This window comes from Pygocentrus nattereri, chromosome 12, assembly GCF_015220715.1.
Source record: "Pygocentrus nattereri isolate fPygNat1 chromosome 12, fPygNat1.pri, whole genome shotgun sequence".
Taxonomy (NCBI): domain Eukaryota; kingdom Metazoa; phylum Chordata; class Actinopteri; order Characiformes; family Serrasalmidae; genus Pygocentrus; species Pygocentrus nattereri.
The window spans coordinates 26,792,107-26,810,074 of record NC_051222.1 but is presented as its reverse complement, the minus strand read 5'-3'; the positions used below and the strand labels follow the sequence as shown (position 1 = coordinate 26,810,074).

The window sequence follows — 17,968 nt, the reverse complement described above, 5'->3', positions numbered from 1 at the left end:
CATCAGTCAGCCTAACAATGGACTCATCTGCTGCCATCACGGTCTTTACTGCTTACTTTCAATGCATTTCCTAGCTTATTAAAATTAAGCAGAATAATTAAGACATAAAGCAGAAGATAGAAGAAAAATAATACTGTTTGCTGTTCTTGTTTACTTCCCCTAGCTGTGTGTAGGTTTACACATCGTCATCCTGTACATGAAACATTCAGATAAGGGTATAAAAAATTTGGGTTATTCCCCAAATACTTGAAATTCCGAAAACAACATACAACTAGATTTTGTTGTGTAGTTATTTTCTAAACATACTGCATCCCTCCAACTTTTTCATACTTCTACTGTTAGGGTCTTTACCCATCTTTCCTCTACACATTGCATGAGATAGAGAGAAAGAGCGAGTGAGCGAGATTGTGTGTGTTCACCTGCAAAACTCTGTGGCTGCCGTTAATAGTAAGGGGCAGCAGTGCAGAGGCCAGATTCCACTCCCCAGACACCACCACTTTCTCTCCATCGATCTCCACCTACACAAACACACAGGGAAAAAGTGAGAGGGGTCAGCACACAGCAAGAAAATTAAATTCAGTATCAATCTGTCATCAGCGCTACTGAGTATTCTCACAGGTGCTTCATTCTGTGGGAGCGGCAGTGTGTTTGTGTGTGTGAGAGAGAGAACAGAGCAATGACAGACATCTGGTATGAGTAACAGTCCACCTGATGCCTTTAAGGAAAACCAGGAATTGTGGTTTAAACCCAATCCCAGCCCATCTGTACCACACACTTCAAACACTTTCAACTCAGAAACACTTGTGTAAACAACAGTAGAGATCACTGCCTGTCAGTGTGCATCTATAGCCTCCAGGACCCCCAACCTCCAGGACCTTAATGAAAGCAGGGGGTCGATTTTTGAAGAGGCGTCCTGGGGCAAAAAACACAGCCTGTCTGCATCAAACATCTAAAGGGAAACTGGCCAAGCTAGGAACAGAACCCATGAACATACAACAGCATTCAAAAGTTTGGAATTCTCATTCAGAACTTTGGAATTGTTGTTTAGAACATTGGAATGACCAATCAGACCTTTGAAATCACTATGTAGAACTTTGGAATATCGGTTCAGAACTTCAGAATGACGATTCAGCCCTTTGGAATCAAAACCTAGAACTTTGGAACAACCATTGAGACCTTTGGAATCACTGTCCAGAACTTTGGAATGACAATTCAGACCTTTGGAATCACTATCCATAACTTTGGAACAACCACTCAAACCTTTAGAATCACTATCCAATCTTTAGAATAAACATTCAGACCAGACAGCATTGTTCAAAAGTTTAGGATAACTACTCGGACGTCTGAATCATTACTAGAAAATAATTATTAATCAAAAGATCGGAATAATCATTCAAAAGCTTGGCGTTATGATCCAAAAGAGCTATGCATGCTTCTAAAATGACCAAGAAAGCAGCAGAATATCAATAAAGTAACAGATGACAAAAGTTAAGTCCAGTCCTGTGAGATATGATTGGTCTCCATGGAACCATTTTTAATGGATCAAATTCATGCACCTTAAGCCTTCTTTATTTGATTACACCAGTAGTGGGGGGCTGATCCCATATCATATAAGGACCCCTGAGGGTCCTTTCATCTCATAGCGATGCTCCACAGGTGTGCAAACAAATAGGAATTGATTGATGTGAGAGAGATACTGAAACAAGACAGAGGAAAGAAAACATTTTTTCTTTTTTTTTTTCTTTTTAATACTACTACAGTTACAAAAAGTATGTAAGTTAGTGACCACCCCTCTTTTGTTTGATATCCTGTGAAAACGGCTGTAAAGTACAAGTTATTCATTTTTCTGGTGGTATTTTTGAGGGGATTAAACATAAGATAACACACTTATCAGGGAAAGGAAGGTGGTCTCTATTTTGTTTTAATAATCTCAACTGTTGTAACCCTAATGTCCCCTTATATGTGCAGCCTATTAACCTCAGAACACAGAACCAACGTCTCGAGAATGTGTGTGGGACTGTTCACTCACTGTGTAGCTGCTTCCAGAGCGGGACACACCCAGCATGTGAACTCCTTTATCCAACTCCACACACAGCTCCCAGCTGCTCCTCTCCTGAGGAACACTAGCTACTCTGAGGAGAAAGAAAGCACACAAAATAACTCAGATGTAAAATAAGATGCTAAAGAACTTTAAACAGTTTTTTAGCACATCAACACTGGGCACATAAACATGGCCATGTTCGGGGAACAACATGAGCTGACTAGCACAGATGCACTACTGTTCAAAAGCTTGGAAAAATCTTTTTTTTGCTGAGGAACACAAAACGATTCTAATATGATCTGTACTCTACATCGCCATAGATTTTGTTTCCATTTTATTTGGAGAGCCCCCAGTAGTTTATCTACAGACGTTCAAAATATTAACAAACTGTCTGGTGAACCTCAGTTCATTCTCCACAGTGTAAGGGTTAGGATCAGACCAGGGTTAGGTTCAGGACCTGAGTGAGGGTTCAAATTAAATGTAGCCAAATTTAAGCAGAATTTAATAGATATTTAGTTGAATGCAATTTTAATGTAAGATAAGCATCTATAATGCTATTATTTGTTAACCCTAAATTAAAATATGATTAGTATATATAAAAATAAGCACACATACTTTACAGAAAACGCAGTTCTGCGTAATTTACTTGCTGAATTTAACATACAGAGAAAAAAATAAAACATAAAATTTGACATTATATTCTGTTGGATTTTTTTCAATACATTAAAGTCAGCAAAAAAAAACAAAGTGTGCACTAAAATTTGCAGAAATGCATATTTTGGTTTGTTCCCATACACTTATTTCCACTTTTGCATACCACTGCATATAAAACAACAAAAATCATTAAGACTGCAAACTTCTGAGTGCTTGTGGGCTCTTTGCCAGATGCAGGAGAGTGCAGCTTTCACTTGTTTATCTCCATAACAAAAGGTGACATGCAAAAAGCAGTTTCAAAAACACTGTTTCTCTCCTCACTAATCCTTCCTCCACAACTTCCTGCTTAAAGAACAGTAACCCTGCTGATGCTGCACACATGTGGCTCTACAGCACACTCTCTCTCTCTCTCTCACACACGGCCCAGATTGATTGACAGCTCCTCTGTTACCAGACCTAAAGTAAATCAATTAGTTGGGAAAAGAGTTGTCCACTATGGTGGGCTGCAGTCACTTCAAAGAAACACACACAGTCATGAATAACTTTAGAAAACGATTAAATGTGAGAGAGAGAGAGAGAGAGAGAGAGAGAGAGAGAGAGAGAGAGAGAGAGAGAAAGAAAGCGGTGGGGTAGGGGTGTGTTTGGACAGATGGCTTGTTTGGGGAGTCTGTTGCCTGTTGTCTGTTGTGAAGGTGTCAGGGAGGGAGACACACTGCTCATCCCACCCAACCCTTCATATGTTCAGTGCTTTTTTATGGTAAATATTATTATTTAGTATAAAATACAATGGAATTACTACTAAAATACTACAATTCAAATGATAATTCCATTTTAAACAGCCACTTGCAGATCATTCGTAGAACTTTTCATTATTGTACACACACTAATTTAATACAACACACTCCTGCTAATAAGCTTCTCCTCCTGTCCATACAAGTTCCTGATAAAAACGAGAATGTCTGATGTACAGTGCTGCGGAAAGGCGCAAAAGCACCCTGTTTATCATTATTGAACAAATGCTAATGAACACAAATGCAGTAAAAAATTAACAAGAATTTCTTAGTTGATATCTTGGGCGCTGGTTTAAAGAAATAAGTTGTATTCAAGTGAATTATCAGCATTCGTATACCGTTCTTGAGACTGTCACCCTGCACATGCAGTTACGCCTCATAATCTGCTAATAATCCGACTAATAGCTCAATCAGAAGAGAGTACATCCATGTATCCCCTAAATAATGGGTGAAATAGAAGAAATAACCTTTACCCAATTACATTTTCAGTAATTCTGTATATGTATATTCATGTATATTCTGCGCATGTGCGTCACATCACAGTGAAAGTTTATAACATTCAACATGTCAGGAGCTGAAACTGGTCTGCAGAGGAGACAAAGTTTATGCTCTGATCTTTAAAAGGTGGTGGTGGGAAGGACGTCCAGCTTATGTATCTCAGAACACGTCTTCCTCTCACGCTTCTTTAATAAAGTCTTTAATCTTTAATTTACGTGAAGTGTGGTTTTCTGACTTCATGTTAAAGCATTTAAAAACACAAGTACTGCTCACTGCTGGCCTCTAGTTGTCTAGTATGTTAGTTGTCACTGTATTACTGTACTGTTGTCACATCTACACTAAGTGGCTCTCTATGCACGCGTGTAATTTTGGATCGGATTACTTGTAGTGTGTGTGTGTGTGTGTGTGTGTGTGTGTGTGTGTGTGTGTGTGTGTAAACAGAGACCTCAGTCCTAATCTGTAACATAGCCTTACATTAGAGTATCAGAGCTCTTATTTACACAGAGACTCTCAGTTAACCACTGCTAATATGTCTTCTCTAGTTTTTATTCACTAACAGCCACATTAGCATTTCTGTGCTCCGAAAAGGCTCCTCGATATGCAGTAAGCAACATCTAAACCTACTGGCTTAAACCCTCTGTAGTGGACTTCACAGAGAATGGGGAGTTATCTGGAATCAACCCCCCTTTCATCTCACTGACCTCTGAGGTCCCAGAAACTTCTGTGATCGGAGCTGAGCAGCCACGTAGAGAGCAGCGGCCGCCGCCAGGAGCTCACGCTGCTCCCCGGTCGACAGCAAGTGACCTTTGAACCCTTCGGGGTAAACCTCAGGGAGGAAGTTGGTGCTGATGTCACCAGAGATGAAACGAGGGTGGACGATGATCTCCCTCAGGAGAGGAATGTTATGGGTAACGCCTAAAAGAGAGAGAGCAGGCATAACACTGTAAATGTAGGAAATCATGTAGGAAGCTGTAGGGATGCTGTGGTGATAAACTGCCCCACACTCACAAAACATCTGCCAGAACATTCAGTTGAACATTCAGCCAGAAATTACGTGGATGTGGTGGCTGGAATTATTAAACAATTTGTACATATACAATTTATAGACATGAACCAGTATATAACACAGGAGTGCGCTGCAATCAGAGCAAAAGGCTGAGATATGTGGTTATGGCAGTGATTACAGAATGATGAACAGAAATACAGATAAGTTCTAATAAAATTAACATCCAGTATATTTAAAAAGGGGAATAAAATTTGAAAATGGATCTCGACAAAAAAAATACTGTAAACAGGGTGTTTTTTTTTTCCATTTCATTACATATTTTTGTTCCCAAAAGACAATTAAACATATTTTCATATGCAAAGGTTTGGGTTCCAGTGGTCAAATTATGATGATGAATGATTATATGATAATAATGATTATGTGAAATAAGTTAGACATCCTCTAAAGAGAACACGCCTCTGTACATTTTAATATACAATTACTGTGTATTAGCAGAATTTGACAAAATGGAAAAAAATAATAAACAAACTGCGGCAAAAGGTATGACATTTTATATCTAATGTCTTATTTTTCACCCCATATATTAACCTCAGTGAACAAACAGAATTGGTGCCCTGCATTTTGCAGAAAATGGCTTATTTAAGATTGAGGTTTTAACTTATTTTACCCTAAAAGCGGCTTAGAAAATGGATGGATGGATAAAAAAAATGTTGAAAACATAATCGGTGATGGGCGCTCAAACGTTAGTGTTAAGTGTTTGATTTATATGTAATATATTTATTTACTGTGTATGTTATTATTGTATATAAAATAAAAGCACTACATAGCATTTCTAAACTTCTGAGCCGGGGCCTCACCACAAGCATTTCAATGCATAAATGTCCTGACATTTTGTGCAAATGACAAACAAACTTGAAACTTTCTGAATGTTAGGTTGAGTGTGTCATTACCTCTAATGACGTAGTTATCAAGAGCATCTTCCATTTTCCTCAGCGCCTCATCTCGTGTGGATCCGTAAGTCACCAACTACACCATACGTGAATTGGTTAATCGGCTAATCAACCAATAAAACTAATCAATACACCACTGAAACCCAATAAAATATTGCTGCTTACTTTGGAGATCATGGGGTCATAGTAGATGCTGATGTCACTTCCTTCTTGAATACCACTGTCGACTCTCACCTGGAGAAGAAATGTGAGACAGAGAGAGTTAAAGCTCACCGTCAAGTTCCCTCACCAGGACAGAGTTAAAGACAAAGCAAACTTCAGCAAGCTTAAACTGTCAAACTGTCAAAAGCAAAACTTCCTATTTGCTGACATTACTCTATTACAAGTTTTGTTTTTTTTCTCTCTAGGGCAAGATACAAGTTATTAAATAGGCAACACAACACTGGCTAATTTCTCAGAATAAAGATTTATTGACTATGTCTAGTGATTATTATGATTATACTGCATGGATGCCATTAGAATAATCTGAGAGACAGTAACACAACACACTGACAAACAAAAGGTTTAATGGAATATGGGTCAACGTAATGCAAGCCAGCATCAATGGCGGCAATGGGATCAATCATCATTTTAATTAAGAATTAATTTGATTTTATTTTCAATTTATTTTTTCACACTACTTTAATGTTGAAGTTCAGCTGCATTTCGGATTATTTAGAAAATTTTTCAAATGACTTTACTTCAAATTACATACTAGATTGTAAAGATGATCCCAAATCACACTACAGCACATAAATTAACAACTCAAGTGAACAACTCCATAAGAAATAAATCAATATTTTAAAATAACAAACAAACAAACAAACAAACAACAACAAAAAAAAAAAACTCAGACAATCTCAGATGTGCTTTAAAGAACCTTTTCAAAACATTTCAAAACATTAACAATGTTTAATAATGTAATCATGCTTAATATATATAGAAGTTACAGAAGTTTCAGGCTTGTATCTTCCTCAGTTTCAGACACTTTGAGCCTTTAAAATGTGGCTGTGACCTTTATTTTGCTTTAAACAGAGTGCTGAGGAAAGTGGTGCAAATACTGGCAGGTTATTGTTTCTGAACTGTTGATACTTGATGCAAGTGCTAAGCAGATCTGAGAGGGTCAGCTGAGAGGCCTTTGGTGGGTCCACATGATCATATATGGTCATGTTGCCCTTCTCTAATGTTAAGTACATATGCATGCACCTATTCTGGCTTAATACATAGAACAACAAACAGATGAGAGAGACAATAGCAGTGTGTAAAGCCGGTCTATTTTGGTGCTAGGAAGAAACATACTGCCATAATATGACACTATTATAAAGGACTAGAAAAACACTATTATAAACAGCCAGCAAACGCTGTGATCTATTGATCCTGGATATAAAGGGCAGAAGATGAGTGTAAATATCCTTAGCGCTGTTTGCTTTCTTTACGCAGATGAAAGGCTTCGCTACAATAGGATCACCAGTTTACGTCCTGTTTTTTTACTTCCTGATGCGGTTTCACTGTTGATATCTTTCTCTTTGTCAGAGGTATCTCTCTCATACACAGTCAAAACAAATACTTTAATATTTAGTAACATAGACGAATGCAGATGCGCTTAACCAAACGATGGCCTCAGCTACAGCATCAATGATCTGTTTACTCTAGAGGCAGGAAAGCAGTTAAAAAAAATAAACAAATAAAAATAAAAAACATACCCATAGGCTCAGGACACAAAACCAGAACACACACACACACACACACACAGTATCAAACACTGAACCACTGCTCAAAAATTTACAATAAATGCTGTTAATAATACAAAAGAATTTGGTTGATTATTTAAATGATGTAAAGATTTCCATAATATTTTGGAAGAAGTTGTAAATAATTCTGAGAAGTGAGTGTCCAGGCTGTCAAACGATTAAATGAAGAATCTCGATTAAATCATCCTTCCTGTTGTTAAACATGATTAATCGCAATCGCATCTGAAAAACTCCTTATAACTTCAGTGTTAATGGGCGGAGCTAATCTGTCGCTGGCTGAATAGGCACAAAAATAAATATATAAAATGTACCGCTTTTCATAGCATGACAAAAATACAGTACATTAAAAAAAAAAAGTACATTTCAAAACTAACAGTGTTTACAAACTGGTGTCAAATAGGTGCGGAAATGTAATACATTTCAGAAATAAGGTCATTTGGCCCAACAGATAGTGATAGAAGTTCCAGGCTTGTGTCAATCAGTTTCTGAGATATAGATTAAAATAATGAATATTGATTGTTTTGCGTAGTTAATCACACTTAATTATACGTGTCTTATTTGCTCAAATTTGATCTTTTTTTTCTATTTTAAAAGCCTTTGTAAAAGTTTTGTTATAGCTTTATGAGTGAACCGATGTAGTCCCATAAACCTGAACATGAAAATCACATGATTTCTTTAGAGTGAACACACTTTCTTATTTTTCATTAACAGGGGCTGCGTGTTCCACCCAATGGCCAACACAGACACACACTCCTCTGAGGTTGCAGCCTCTTGCTGTCATTTGTACAGCTCCTCCACTTTCCTACTGCTTTTTTTTTTTGCTGCTCATTGATTTGCTGAAGGCGTCCTTCCGTGCTAACGTTATCGTTATTAATGATATTGGTGCATCGCCAGTGTGTTTTGCTTGTAAATAATACTTTAGACAACATGCTCTGGTTATACAAACTGGGGAAAAGTGTAATGGCTTTAAACATTTTAGTGCGATTATGCATATGATTTTGTCAACACTGATCCAGAATGATGATTTACTACATAAAACATCAAAATCTATTAGTAGAGTAACAGATTCTACACTTCTCGGAAGTTGAGTATATATCTTAAAACTGTGATTACACTGGACTAAAATGAGAATTCTCAGAGCGCCGACCTAGAATCAACGAAGAGTTTCTGATCTTAGTATCAGTGAAACTGATGCCCTGTAGACAGAATAAAAGTTCTGCTAAGGAAATACTAACTAGTCATGTAGTAAAAGGTCAAAGATGCCAATGACCCCTTTAATAGCTTTCTCTCGCTCCTTTTATTCATTTTCTCTTTCTCAACACTTTGAATACTCACTCCAGCCAGGTTTACAGGTTCCTCATACTGAGAGAGCCGACCGATGGAAGGAAGACCAAACGACTTATAGGGGTCCTGAAACGAGGAAAGAAAGAAGAAATAAAACAGAAGGAAAACGATAAAGAGAAGGAAAGAAAAACAGAGAAAAAGTAAGAAATTGCAAAGGACAGAAAAGTAAAAAAATGAAGATGGAAGAGATAAAGAGATAAAAAACACAGAGCAGAAACATCGTCTCAACCAATAAATCACATGAGTCAAGAGGTCAAGTGCTCGTCCCGAGAGTGTAGCTCAATGACCAGACATGTACTCCAAAGCAAAGCCTGTAGTCCTGTAAGACTTAGACGTAACATAATGAAGCAACTAGTTAAAGCAATTTAAATGAATTAAAAACTTCTGTTATGAACCTTTATAACAGATGTTGTTCATTAGAACTATCATTTTAATAACTTTGTATTCAGGACCAATTAAGTACAATTATGTATTTATACTACATGTCCAAAAGTATCCAGACACTCCTAATTACTGAATTCAGCTTCAGATTTAAATTAAAGGTGCACCCATCGCTGACATATTCAATTCAACCATTGATAAAAGAATAGGACCCTCTGGAGCAGCAGCATATGAGCCTAAGTTCACCAGGCCTAAAGCTAAATGTCAGCTAGAGGTGTATAAAGCACTGGGGGGTGGAGCAGTGAAACTGTGTTTTCTGAAGTAATGGAGCACCATCCAATATCTCTGAGTATATTCTTTCATTTTTCAGACGTATTTGGTAACGTGGTGCTTGCAGGTCAGCAGCTGTTTGAGTATTTTTATTTGTTTGCTTACCTCAGCATAGACTCTGCTCTCTACAGCCCACCCATTGATAGGGATGTCTTCTTGTTTGTGCTGGAGCTTGTAACCCTTAGCAACACGGATCATCTGCTGCACCAGGTCCAACCCTGTGATGCACTCTGTGATGGGGTGCTCCACCTGAGAGAACACCCAGATTTAAAATAGTCACTAAAACAAGTGCATCCACTAACAGCTAGATACACGTGCACTATTTGCACAAGCACATGTGCAAACCAAAGTGAAAAAAAAAACAAACAAAAAAAAAAAAAAAACTGGCGCTTTCTTCTGAGCATGTGCAGGCGAAATTTAGCAAACATTAGAAGTCAAATAAAATAGTGTTGCATCTTTGCCATTCAAAAAAATCAGGTATTGCGTGCAGGACTGGTTGCTACCCAATATTCATAATGTATATAAAGTCTTAATATTACTGTCGTGTCCATAACTGTAACAGAACACAGTTACCATTTTTGTAACGTAATAACATAACATTGTTACAAGCCTGTTTGGGCTGGGCGACATCACAAAAATATCATATAATGATATGCAAATATGCATTATGATATGTACAATAACTTCTACTCACATTTCACCTTCCATCCTGAACTAAATCAAAAATAAACAGGTCTAATGATGCAGTCTTTTTAATGACCCTGAATCAGTTGTTCTGTGTTCTTTAAATGCTGGTGATATTGATGATGTGTTAATTACAAAAATAAAAGTTCTCACAATAATGATAAAATGTTGACGTATGACCACCTCTATGTCTGGTCTATATGGGTTGACAGATGAAGTACTGTTGTTAAGGTGGCGTATAAGGTGTAACACCTGTAAGCGTGTGTTCATCTCTAGGAAGTAGAAGTTTTTCTTGGAGTCAACGAGGAACTCAACGGTTCCAGCTGAAGAATACTGAACAGCTTTAGCCAAAGAAACCGCCTGCTCTCCCATCGCCCGCCGAGTAACTGGGTCCAAAAACGTGCTACACACAAACACGGAAGTTAGGCATGGTTAAAAACTGGTTGTGTCATATTTTCACTTTTCTCTTATATATTTTTATCTGTTAAATTAATTGTGCTCAATTTAATATAAATATATACATACATACCTTGTCCATTCATTTGAAGTACTTTATCACTTCTCTTGTAATTACTTATATTTATTCATCTCTCATATATTTGTCTCTTAATTTGTACTCATTTTTCACTTTACAACATATCTATATCTAGAACACTCCTAGCATATATTTACTTATTTGTGATGACCTTATTTACATAATCATTTGATTTAGCTCAATTTTCACATTGTTGCTTCCTATCTTTTATAATGTGATCATAGCATTAGAGTACTGAGGGACACAAACCATTACGTTTATTCATTTAGTATCTGCCAGATTGATGAACTGATCATGTAATGCACTGCTCTGCATTGCTCAAGACTTTAATGCTACAATTACAACTTTCTTCTGCTCTTATCCACATCTTCTTGCACACCTGGGCGCCTCCTCCACCACCTTCTGGTTTCGCCTCTGGATGGAACACTCCCTCTCGTTCAGCCACAGAGCATTACCATGCTTATCAGCTAATACCTGCATACACACACACACACACACACACACACACACACACACACAAAATAACACTATCATTAAAATCTGAGTAACAGAAAATTGTACATTACAAAAGGGATTCCCAGAAAGTGCTTTTCATTCCTGTTGGAAGCTGTTCTTTCACATTAATCAAACTGTTATACACTTTTAAACCTATATCAGCTCCCCCTACCCAAGCCTTAATAATTTGTTTAATGAAAAAAATGAACACAAAATATAAACTGTGTCACAACTTTTGCACAGGCCACTTCTTATGTTCCCCATATGTGGAATTCAGCAAATAAAAAGTAGCTGTGCATTAATGTGCTCACTGTAGACGAGGTGTTAACTTTCATTTAGAATTTGAGTGCCAAAACTTGCATACATTTGTGCTGTATCTATGCCTGAATCCTAATCCTAACTTTAATGCAGTTGATAATCAACAGATTTTCCGCACAGTTTAACCAATTGAGCATCTGTAGGTAAGCTGTAGGGGAGCAAACTATGACTTTAAATCCTATTAATATGCCACTACTTTCTCAATTAGCTAGAATTAGTTCACCTGGATCTCGATGTGTCTTGGGTTATCAATGTATTTCTCAATAAGTAGCCGATCATCCCCAAAACTAGATGCTGCTTCTTGAGAGGAGAAACGAAAGCCTTCCCTACAAAGACAAAAACAAAAAATTTACAAGCCAAAGTTTCTAAGCTGTTAAAAACTGATCACAACGTTAAATCAATTAATATATAAAAGGACAGTTCAGTCAAATTTGCACAATATACAACTTAATGTTCAGATTTTAAAATCCATTTTTCCAACTATACTTATTTTTTAAGATAAACTTACATTGATTTTTAAAGCTACCTTAACCTTGTAGCTCCAGTGTAAAAATAAAGAGAGACAGCAGACTGACTACATTTTCAGTTAGGGGGAAATTTTGTAAATTGTTTTGTGTTAAGAGTTTTAGCCAAACTATTGCTTTACTACTCTTAAACAGGTCTTGGGGATGTATTATCTGTATTGTGACATATAGTTTTCAGTTCCAAACAACTATCCATGACCTAATACCTTTAAAACAGTCATGCTCTTGTTGCCAAGCAGATTGTTTTCAGTCTTATCCTATTTTGTTCTTTACTATAGAAATTACAAAGGATGAGGAGACAGTTCACTGGCTTCAAAATGAATGCTAAAGCACGTAAAGCTCAACATGGTGTCTTTTTATGGAGAAATTCCCATCCGTCAACAAAAAGAGCCAATGGGATTGCAGGTAAAGCCACAAATCAGAAAATTTACGAAGATCTGCAAATGCTCAGTAAAAATAAAATTTTTACACTATTTGATCCAAAATACTTTTGCAATTTGGTCATATTTGGCCAGTTATTTTAAACATGTTTTTAAAACATTAATGTGGCTTTCAGATTCACTTTTATAGGTCTCCCTCCATTCTAAGAGATAAGAGCCTGGTCAGGGCAAAGGTGCTGACCATCTATCCAAGATGACAGACTTTACTCTAAATTTTGGCTTTAATCGTGCCATTATCAATATCACAACTGAACAAATGATAATTGAACATCATATGAGATTGTGTGATTTTATTTGCAAAACAATTGTAAGTAAATTAATTTGCTATTCATTTTTTCAATGTCCTGTCCTAACAAACTAAGTACTGACTGCATGACTGATCTCAGAGACAACTGTATGTTCTAACTGGCTCAGTTCCTCAGACGGCCTGTTCTGATTGGTCAGCTGGTAAAGTGAACTGGGGGTGTTGACATGGTGTTGGTGACAAAGCTCTTTCGCTTATCAGATAAAATCTCTTTCGTCTCTTCTCACTCCAGCACTTTCTCACTGTCTTGGCTCAGTTTGTGTTGAACCCAATTACAACTCAAACAAAGGCACCACTTCACTCCAGAGATAAGGACAGCAATTAGACGCAACCTCCTTCAGAATTTTATCAACAAGAAAGAGACGATGACAACAGATCACAGATATACAAAGAAATACTGATTTATTTTTTATGTGTAACATATACACTACAGTTTATTATTATTATTATTATTTTGTTGGAATGTTAAGATGCAAAATATCTATTGTATTACATTTTATACAACACATCTATATATACTGTATTGTATTTCAGCTTTTTTAGTTATGCTGGACTAAAATGTCATAACTACTATCATTGCTTTATTACTATTTAATAATATCATTCCAAATATATACATGATGTTTATCCATTCGTAACACTTTTGGATATAAGAAGGTTTTTAAAAAGAATAAAAACTGACATTATTGGAAAACACATTTTGTTTATCTAAAAATGGTGATGATCATAATATATCATTATATTTATCTTTTAAATATAGATATAAATATAACAGAAAACTGTTGAATGTGGTTTATGATCTGTGTCTCACCTGGTCTCCTCTTCATTCCAGGCGATCCTCATGCCTTTTCCTCCACCACCGGCTGATGCTTTGATCATAACAGGGTAACCTGCCATAGACATCCAACAAACACGGTTTAAAAGCATAGTACCACAGAGAGAACTGTAAGGGTCTGTATGTGGGCCATACTTCAATTTCTGATTCTCATATGCGTATAATTTACAAATTAGTTCCATAGTAGTTACTGGACTTCTCAACGCAGTTTAAGCCTGCAGCTAGTGGAGATCAGCTGGCATGAGTGTGTCTGCATAATTCTAACAGGCCAGTCTCCTACTTCTGATCATTTCTGAGGTATGAACTCCTTTAAAGATCTTTTTACTGTAATTCTGGGGGACACTGACCACAGATCAGTTCAAAACAGAAGCTAATACCAGACAACACAACAGCAGAGAAATATCTATGGTTTTACTGAATGTTCCTAATATCTCAGATAAACAGATCCAAAATTACACACCGATTTGCTGTGCAATCTTCACAGCCTCCTCTGCATCCTAAAGACAAAAACAAAACATCGTAGAAATACATCAAAGTGTTTAGAAAGAAAGAAAGAAAGAAAGAAAGAAAGAAAGAAAGAAAGAAAGAAAAAAGGAGAAAAGGGTCATGAGAGAAAGAGAAAGCCAAAAAAGATGCAAAGAGAAAAAAAATGAAAAGAAAAAGAAATGGAAATGAAGAAAAAAAAGAACTAGAAAAGCAAGAAACAACAACTTTAAAAAGCAAACTGTAAAGAAAGAAAGAAATCAAAGAAGAAAGAAAGAAAAAGAAAATAGACAAAAGGAGACAGAAGAAAAATAATGAAAGACAGAGAAAGAAAGACAGAACATGCAGTTCCCCATCACGGCCAGCAGAGGGAGTCCTGTCTGCTGGTTATGAAAGGCGAGTTCATCACAGCTCTTTCCTCTGTGACAGTTCAGTTTTGAGAGACGCCGTTTTGCAGAACTGCTTTAACTCATGAATTATAAGGTCACTGTATGATGAGAGGAGAAGGTGAACAAACCAAACAATATCACCTTAACCAGAGTCAGGTGAGAAATCCCACAGCAAAGGTACGCCCTAATCTAAACAAGTGCTGTTTTAGCGCGTGAGTGTGAGAGGGTGATAGCGATCTAGGGGGCAACGCAGCGGTCGTTAAACAGACTCTCTCATATGCTAATATCCACTCAGATCTGCTGCTTTTGTCTGCGGCTAGAGAGCAACACCGCTCCACTTTATAGAGCCAATAAGGTCAGGAAGTGTCAAAACAGCCATGACGAGGGGTCATTAAAACACACTTACACAGAGAAAGAGAGAGAAAGAGAGAGAGAGAGAGAGAGAGAGAGAGAGAGAGAGAGAGAGAGAGAGAGAGAGAGAGAGAGAGAGAGAGAGAAAGAGAGGGAAAGAGAGAGGGAAAGAGAGAGGGAAAGAGAGAGGGAAAGAGAGAGGGAAAGAGAGAGAGGGAGAGGGAGAGAGAGAGAGAGAGAGAGAGAGAGAAATGAAGAGAGAAATGGAAAAAAAGAAGATTTTCAGAGAAGAAGCAGAAAAAGGAATATGGGAAGATGAAACAAATAAAAGTAAGAAAGAGGCAAAGAAACAAAGAAGATTAAAGGAAATTAAGAAAGAAAAGGTTAAAAGGTAAAAAATAAGAATAATAAGTAAGAATGGGAAAGAGAATGAAAGCAATTGATTATACACACACACACAAAGAAAAAAGACAACAAAAGAAAAAGATCTGATGATCGTTTAGACAAAGAAGTAACATATTTTCAGTGTCCAAGGACAAAAGAAAACGAAATGAAAGAAAAACAAAATGCAAGAACATGTGTTTTCAGAGAAAAGGTTAGAAATACAGAAAAGAATGAAAGAAAAACAGAAAGAAAGAAAGAAAGAGGGGGAGAAAAGGAGAGACAGAAAGAGAACAGAAGTGAGCTGCGAGTCAGTGCGTTTTCTGTCCTGAGGTAAAGCGTCTGTGTGTGACCGACTGTATAAACATGGACTGTACAGTACAGACCCAGCAGACAGAGGTCAGGGTGTAAGACGTTAGTGCTCTATAAGACTCGGTGACGGAGGTGGGGAGAGACGTGTTGGTGTGTTAGTGATGTTTAGAGTTGTGTGCTGTAATGGGCCCTCCAGCTGTGCATGCTGAGACTGTGTACTTACACACAGGGTGGCTGTGACTGAAGTAACTACATTATAATAAAATGTGTGAAACTAATTAAACATGTTAAGAATGTAGTAACACAGACAGGCTCTGGGCCCAAAATGCACCCTCAGGCTTTTCATAAACAGCCCAAAAGGCACCAGCAGCTTGTCTAACCTTGACCACCCCGTCAAAGCCAGGAATGGTGTTGACTTTGGCCGCTTTGGCAATGAGTTTGCTCTCGATTTTGTCCCCCATCGCCTGGATGGCATCCGTGTCGGGACCAATAAAGGTGACTCCCTCAGTTGCCTGTTAAAAAAAAGACAAACAACAACAACATAAAAAAACAACAAACAACAGGCACAACATCAGGCATAAAGTTTCACAATCACACAAATCACTAGCACTGCTTAACAAATAGCCAAAGCAACTTGCCATTGTCAGCATTATGCAACTGACATCATGGTTAACAGTGGCTACTAACTTCCAATCATGATTAGCCACATCAGGTCTGACAATTACGCATATTTTACACGTGTAATACATTTTAAATCCATATTACATTTGAATTTTCAAGTATTTTAAAAATATCAATTTAAAATTCTTATGCAAGCAAATGAATGATTATATAAATAACATGTCTTTTATGTAATTGTGTAGTATAAGTAATAACGTATTATTTATTTGTGTTAAAAATAAAATATATATAGTTTTTTTTAATATATATTTTTTATTGGGTTGCCTTGACAAACTAAAACCCTCTGACAAATGGACACCGAAGGTTTGAACTTTGTAGTGTGGGCAAAAAAAGACAATTGGCCTCAGGTGATGCCTGTGGACATAAATGGCCCAAAAAGCTTGAAAGCCTGGTCCGAGCACGGCCTGGGAAAAGGGGGTTCCCTTCCTTTTTTAACCCCCTTTCTCACACGTGAGAATCAATTCCTGGCTAATATACTACAGATAGAAGGCCTGGGGCGATTAACAGCAGAGAGGAGTCTGTAATTAGGAGGAAGATTTGACCCCTCCAAAACGATACAATTGACATGCTGATTGGAGAAAAAAGAGAAGAAAAAAAGAGCTGAGCGAAAGAGAGAGAGAGAGAGAGAGAGAGAGAGAGAGAGAGAGAGAGAGAGAGAGAGAGAGAGAGTCTGTCTGTCATTAAAGAACTCTTCACATAACAAATATAAAGCACATCTATCTATCTATCTATCTATCTATCTATCTATCTATCTATCTATCTATAACAACAATAAATCAGAACTTTAAACTACTTCAATTACATCTTGAAAAAGTTTATATTTGTACTGAAATTATTAAATCATTAAAAAAATGAAAGAAATAAATTATAAATAAGAATTACAACAAATAAAAATAAGTAATTCATTGAGCTAATATTTATAATAAACATTCCTACTGACTTAATAAATTCATAAATTAATAATTAACGAATGAGGAGATAATACAGAAATCACGCTGTGTCTGTTATTTTTCAGTCGTTACAGAAGTGATTTGGCCAGCCTGTATGTGTTGTAATGGTAGACAGTACTGACTAAAAGCTCTCTGTGGGATCCGACTAATCAAATCCAATAAAACACCTCTGTCTATTCAGCCGTCACTCACACACTCCTCCCTCCTCCCACTCATTTTCACACCTCCACCGAGTGTGTGTGGAGCACGAAGGCCTTCATGACATCCAAATATCCGACAGTACTCCACAGCTAAACAGTGCAAAAGAAAAAGCACAGGATTGTTTATACAGAGTGTATGGGTGAAAGAAAGAGGGGGGAAGAGAAGAATGGGAAGAAAAAGAAGGAGGACATGAGCAAGAAAAGAAATGTTTGACCAAGATACCAACATTGTTGGCACTGTGTTGGACGAGCCCTAAATAAAATGAAATGAAATAAATAAATAAATAAAAAGTAACACAAC

General features: G+C 37.1%; 1 protein-coding gene across 1 annotated transcript in view; it reads right to left on the bottom strand.

The window, feature by feature from the left end:
* Positions 1–17,968, bottom strand: part of pcca (propionyl-CoA carboxylase subunit alpha) — a 48,687-nt gene that overhangs the window by 10,037 nt on the left and 20,682 nt on the right. The window contains exons 7-19 of the mRNA XM_017712151.2: positions 16,217–16,348; positions 14,381–14,417; positions 13,897–13,975; positions 12,041–12,143; positions 11,384–11,478; positions 10,722–10,872; positions 9,891–10,034; positions 9,066–9,140; positions 6,106–6,174; positions 5,941–6,016; positions 4,686–4,899; positions 2,030–2,132; positions 420–518 (exon numbers count right to left, since the gene is read on the bottom strand). Of these exons, the coding sequence (XP_017567640.1) occupies positions 420–518; positions 2,030–2,132; positions 4,686–4,899; positions 5,941–6,016; positions 6,106–6,174; positions 9,066–9,140; positions 9,891–10,034; positions 10,722–10,872; positions 11,384–11,478; positions 12,041–12,143; positions 13,897–13,975; positions 14,381–14,417; positions 16,217–16,348 (1,377 nt within the window). The remainder of the gene's footprint in view (positions 1–419; positions 519–2,029; positions 2,133–4,685; positions 4,900–5,940; positions 6,017–6,105; positions 6,175–9,065; positions 9,141–9,890; positions 10,035–10,721; positions 10,873–11,383; positions 11,479–12,040; positions 12,144–13,896; positions 13,976–14,380; positions 14,418–16,216; positions 16,349–17,968) is intronic.